The following is a 6,000-nucleotide window of genomic DNA, read 5'->3' as shown; positions in this document are numbered from 1 at the left end:
GTAAAATTAAGAAGTACCCAGAATCTGATGCAAAATGGCATTTTCCTTTTTAATTTTATTTAAAAATAATTTATTTTTAATTATTAGATATTTTATTCCACCTTTTTATGTTATAAGTAACCCAAGGCAGGGAACGTACTGAATTCTCCTGCCTCCTCCTATTTTCCCCACAATAACAATCCTGTGAGGGGAAAATAGGAGTGACTTGCCCAAAATCACCCAGTTGGCTTTCACATTTAAGATGGGACTAGGTTTCATGCCTAATGTTGGACTAGAACTCACGGTCTCCTGGTGATTGGCCCAAAGTCACCTAGCTGGCTTTCATGGCTAAGGTGGGACTGAAACTCACCATCTCCCAATGCCTTAACACCAGACCAAAATGGCGCTTATTTTACTTTAGATCTTCAGATAATGAAATGAAATTAAATTAAAATTAAGATTTACTTACTTTAAGATTGTAATCTTACTAAAAACAACCTAACAAGTAGAGGAGGTAAATAAGAGATCTACAGGCACTTTAGTTAGTGTTTATGACATTAACCCAAGACAGCAATAACCCAAAGACAATTTTAAGTGATTAAATTTGAATCACACACACACCAGTCTATTTAGGATGGATTTGGGGCAACGGTTTATAACAGAACTCAAAATTAAGCAGTGCTGAACCTGGATAATCTTGAATGAGAGACCACTTACTGTCTCATCCAAGTATTAACCAGGCTAAGTGAGGCAGTAGGTGGTCTCGTATTCAAGATTCAAGAGTCAGCACTATTTAGCTTCTCAGTGGCAAAGGGATATAATTAACAATGTTTTTCTTATTTACTGTTATTAGAAAGATTTAAAGTAGACAAAAGGGTTTGTGGTTTTGAACACTGTAAGACCGAATTGGAAACAGAATTGTGTACAAATGATGAACGTATAATTGCTAAACTGTATAAACTTTTATTGAAATTTGAAATAGGAACAAATGAAGAAAAGCACAGTATAGTATAGGGTAGGCCACCTTGGCTCTTTTATGACTCGTGGACTTCAACTCCCAGAATTCCTGAGCCAGCATGGCTCAGCTTGGAAACCTTTCCTTTTCCCCTCAGCATGGCTGGCTCAGGAATTCTGGGAGTTGAAGTCCACGAGTCATAAAAGAGCCAAGGTTGCCTACCCCTGTGGGTGCACTTTGCAACTTCCTCACTTCATTGGTGTGTGTTGTTAATACACCTTTTGTATTCCAGGGAGATTTGGTGTATGTGAATTATGGCAGAATAGAGGATTTCCACAGATTAGAGCGAGAGATGGGAATTAATTGTTCCGGGAAAATTGTCATTGTCAGATATGGGAAGATCTTCAGAGGAAATAAGGTAAGAGATTATGAGCTTTGCCTTTCAAGCATGAGAGGAACGCTTACAAGAAACCGAAAAATGATTAGGGGACTGGAAGCTAAAACATATGAAAAATGGTTGCAAGAATTAGTTAAGTCTAATTTAATGAAAAGAAGGTATAGGGGTGACATGACAGCTGTCTTCCAATATCTAAAGGGCTGCCTCCGAGAAGAGGGGGTAAGCCTATTCTTCAAAACACCTGAAGGCAGGACAAGAAGCAACGGGTGGAAACTAATCAAGGAGAGAAGCAACCTAGAACTAAGGAGAAACTTCCTGACAGTTAGAACAATTAACCAGTGGAACAACCTGCCTCCAGAAGCAGTGAATGCTCCAACACTGGAAGTTTTTAAGAAGAGACTGGACAGCCATTTGTCCAAAATGGTAGCGGGTTTCCTGCCTGAGCAGGGGGTTGGACTAGAAGACCTCCAAGGTCCCTTCCAACTCTGTTATTCTATTATATTGTTCTGTTAGTCAAACTATGGATTTTTTTTTTTAGCTAGATGAATAAAATTATTTAGTTCACCAATCATTTTTAATTCCTAGGTTAAGAACGCTTACCTGGCTGGAGCCAAAGGCATCATTTTATACTCGGATCCTGCTGATTCTTGTGCTCCTGGAGTTCAGCCTTACCCAGATGGCTGGAATCTGCCAGGAGCTGGAGCCCAACGTGGAAATGTCCTCCTGCTGGATGGTGCTGGGGATCCTCTCACCCCAGGGTATCCAGCTAAAGGTGACCAGAAAAGAAGCCTTCTAGGGATGCATCCTAAAGTAGGCACAACCTGAGGTTCAAATACTTATGAGAACAGTATCCTAAGAAAATAGCACTTGATTGTGTAGTCTTTATTTGTTGAACTGATATAATTGAGACCATCTCGCCGTGGCCAACTCTCTGAGGGACAATTCCATGTGGGATAACTCAACGCAATAAATGTTATCCACCACTGTTTCTTTGACATTATTTCCATTGACAAAAATGGAAATAATGTTAAAGAACAGTGGCAGGTAACATTTAGCGTGTATAGTTATCCCACATGGAATTGTTCCATTGTGAGTTGTCCCCTGCCAAGTTGGCAATGGAGAGTTGTCCCAGAACAAGTTGGCCGTGGTGAATTGTCCCACAATGAGTTGCCCACTGTGAATTGTCCCAGGATGAGTTGTCCCAGGATGAGTTGGCCACAGTGAGTTGTCCCACAATGTTGGCTGAGGTCAAAACATTGGAGAACACCAGAGTGGGAAAAAGAAGTGTAGTGAATACAGAGAAAAAGATTCAACAAGAATAGAATCACATGAAATGGCAATACTCAGAGGGTAACCGCCATAGGGAATAAACAGTAAGTAGGGTCATACCTGGTTATTACTGGGACAGGAGAACCCCAAGAAGTTCTAGAAATGAGAGCCAAAATGGAACTTTGGAACAAACACCCTAGAGCAGTGATTCTCAACCTGTGGGTCGGGACCCCATTTGGAGTCGAACGACCATTTCACGGGGGTCGCCAAACAAGGCTGTCCGCCATTCCCCCCCCCTTTTCTTTGGCCATGCCCCTGGCACCCAGTGATGTATAAGTGGTTGGGGGGGTCACCACAGCATGGGGAACTGTATTATGGGGTCGCGGCATTAGAAAGGTTGAGAACCACTGCCCTAGAGGAAGATAAGAGCAAATCATGTTCATGTTATATTGCTGAGAACACCATGTGGATTTGTCCGTCCGGTCACTTGCTCCAAGTCCACTGTCCCAAGGAGTGTCATTTTGCAGACTCTTCAGAAATGTGGTTTTTCAGCTATAGTCCTATTGTTAGTAGATGTCTTAATGGCGATAATACTTAGATTTATATGCCACTTCACAGTGCTTTACAGCCAGTGGTGGAATTCAACCAGTTCGCACCGGTTCGGCAGAACTGGTAGTTAATTTGAGGCTGAGTTTTGCTGAGTTCAGAGAACTGGCTGAATGGAAACTGTCCAGTCTAGGCCTAGAAGGAGACCCGCCGGAAATTTGTGGATGCTACTTCTGGAAGTCCGTTCTAGGCCTTGGAGGCCCAGGCCTGCATCCAATAAGAGAACTGGTTGTTCAGGTATTTCAATTTCACCACTATTTACAGCTCTCTCTAAGCGGTTTACAGAGTCAGCATATTGCCCCCCACAATCTAGGTTCTCATTTTACCCTCAGAAGGATGGAAGGCGAGTCAACCTTGAGGTGGTGAAGATCGAACTGCTAAACTGCAGGCAGCCAGCAGTCAGCAGAAATAGCCTGCAGTACTGCACTCTAACTATTGCACCACCGTGGTTTAAGCATCTGAAGTGCTCTTTTATGTTATGTTTCTGAAGTGCCTGCATTTGACAGTCCTTGAGATATAATATATGGGGCAAGTCTACCCCACTGCAACCTATTGGGAGACAGAGAAAAGATGACCTTGCAGTTATCCAAGCCTTTAATCAAGTATGGTTTTAAAGGTGACAATCAGCCTCTTGAATTGTCCTCAGGATATAGCATAGTAATTGGTACCGTTCTTATTTTAGAATATGCATATCGCTTGGAAGAAGCTCAAAGTGCAGCAAACTTAAATATTCCTGTCCACCCCATTGGTTATCACGATGCTGAGAAGCTGCTAAAGTAAGTCCAAATGATACAATCATTATATCACTCTCAGTCACTAAATTGTGGAAGTTGGTTGTAAATTTCAAATGGTCACTATGTGACCAGCCAGAAATCGGTGTACTACTTGTACTGCTACTGTGTAAGACAGGCGTAGGCAACCTTGGCTCTTTTATGACTTGTGGACTTCAACTCCCAGAATTCCTGAGCCAGCCAGGCTGAGGGAAAAGGGGGAGGTTTCCAAGCTGAGCCATGCTGGCTCAGGGATTCTGGGAGTTGAAGTCCACGAGTCATGAAGGGGCCTTAGTTCCTCCATGCTGGCTCAGGAATTCTGGGAGTTGAAGTCCACGAGTCATGAAGGGGCCAAAGTTTCCCCCATGCTGGGTCAGGAATTCTGGGAGTTGAAGTCCACGAGTCATGAAGGGGCCAAAGTTTCCCCCATGCTGGCTCAGGAATTCTGGGAGATGAAGTCCACGAGTTATGAAGGGGCCAAAATTTCTCCCATGCTGGCTCAGAATTCTGGGAGTTGAAGTCCACGAGTCATGAAGGGGCCAAAGTTTCCCCCATGCTGGCTCAGGAATTCTGGGAGTTGAAGTCCACGAGTTATGAAGGGGCCAAAATTTCTCCCATGCTGGCTCAGGAATTCTGGGAGTTGAAGTCCACGTGTCATGAAGGGGCCAAAGTTTCTCCCATGCTGGCTCAGGAATTCTGGGAGTTGAAGTCCACAAGTTACGAAGGGGCCAAAGTTGCCTACCCCTGGTGTAGGATGTAGAGAAGAGAGGAACGAGGGCAGTAATAGAGCCCTTTTGAAGAAAATTCTCTGCATCGTAGCAAATCTTTATTTTGCAACACCTGCTTATAAAAAATATTCAAAAGAACATGCTGTACAAGGACTTGGTTTTTTTTTCAGCCAATCCATTTTAAATTCCCAAGAGTTGTAACCCTTCTTGTTTCCAACAGGGAAATGGGAGGCGCTCCTGCACCGGATAATATTTGGAAGGGACAGCTTTCCGTGCCTTACAATGTGGGACCTGGCTTTATAGGGATTTCTTCAAAAAGGTGAGGACGCTTTTCACAGAAACTTTGGTAAAACTTGTTAAGAAGTAAATAATAAATGAAATAAAAGGACGGGGAGAAAAGAACACTTTCAGTTTTAGAGTGGGAGGTAATTGAGGGCTTCTAGTTGACCAACCTCTCTCACAAAATAAAGTGAAGCAGCTGCTTGGGGTAATACAGATAACCCTCATTTAGTGACCATTTGAATTATGACCCCCCTCCCCCCCCCAGCTTCAAAGTGGTATCCATGAAGTTCCAATGGCTGCTCCTCCCATGGCAACAGCCTGCATTTAATTTGTTCACACGAAAAATATTTATGATATTTTTGCTGAAACAGTAAAAGTAAACAGTGTTTACTTCTGAGTTTTAGGCAAAATGCCCCATAGCAAACAATGGATTTGCTTAATGACCACGGTGTTCAATGAACTACACCTCTAAAAGTGGGTAGTAAAATCAGTGTGGTCACATGGGTGACTCACTTTGCCACCATCATGTCTTAGGACCATAATGGGCAGGCTCCATTCCTGTCATAAGTTGAGGACTACCTGTAAATGGGAGGAGAAACAAATGAGGTCAGTTCAGTTCCTTTTGTCCTCTCGTTCTTCTAGAAAACCAGATTTTCAGAAGTCCTTAGTATGATTTCTGTGATCACAAAGAGGACTGAAATGCTGAAATGTCCACACAACACCTTAAGCCTGGTTACTACTGTTATGTCCCGAGCCTTGCAAACGGCTCGGGCATTTGCAGGCAGTCCCGGGCAGGTGCAAAGCTGCCCGGGACCAGACAGGCTGTCGCCAGCGCCGTGCGCACGCGCGGGTGCTGGCGCGGGAAAAGTATCGCATTTACCCGGGAAATGTCTATATAAGAAGCTGGGAGGTTTTGGGAGCTGCTGAAGCCATCTACTTGCAAGCTGAACGCAGAATAAAGAAAACTGAGAACTCCAACTGCTTCTCGTGTCTGCTTCCCGCCAAGGACTCAAC

At 43.6% G+C, this 6,000-nt stretch overlaps 1 protein-coding gene across 1 annotated transcript in view; it reads left to right on the top strand.

Moving 5' to 3' along the window:
- The first annotated feature begins 2,005 nt into the window (after window positions 1-2,005).
- LOC120312431 (putative N-acetylated-alpha-linked acidic dipeptidase) overlaps window positions 2,006-6,000 on the top strand; it is a 31,212-nt gene continuing 27,217 nt past the window's right edge. Inside the window, exons 1-3 of the mRNA XM_039353145.1 lie at window positions 2,006-2,141; window positions 3,889-3,982; window positions 4,925-5,023. Of these exons, the coding sequence (XP_039209079.1) occupies window positions 4,929-5,023 (95 nt within the window). The 5' untranslated portion in view covers window positions 2,006-2,141; window positions 3,889-3,982; window positions 4,925-4,928. The remainder of the gene's footprint in view (window positions 2,142-3,888; window positions 3,983-4,924; window positions 5,024-6,000) is intronic.

Source organism: Crotalus tigris, unplaced genomic scaffold (assembly GCF_016545835.1).
Source record: "Crotalus tigris isolate CLP2741 ecotype Arizona unplaced genomic scaffold, ASM1654583v1 scf7180000018498.346397, whole genome shotgun sequence".
In the NCBI taxonomy this organism is placed as follows: Eukaryota; Metazoa; Chordata; class Lepidosauria; order Squamata; family Viperidae; genus Crotalus; species Crotalus tigris.
Note: the sequence above shows the minus strand (reverse complement) of the source record. Positions and strands in the feature narration are given on the sequence as shown.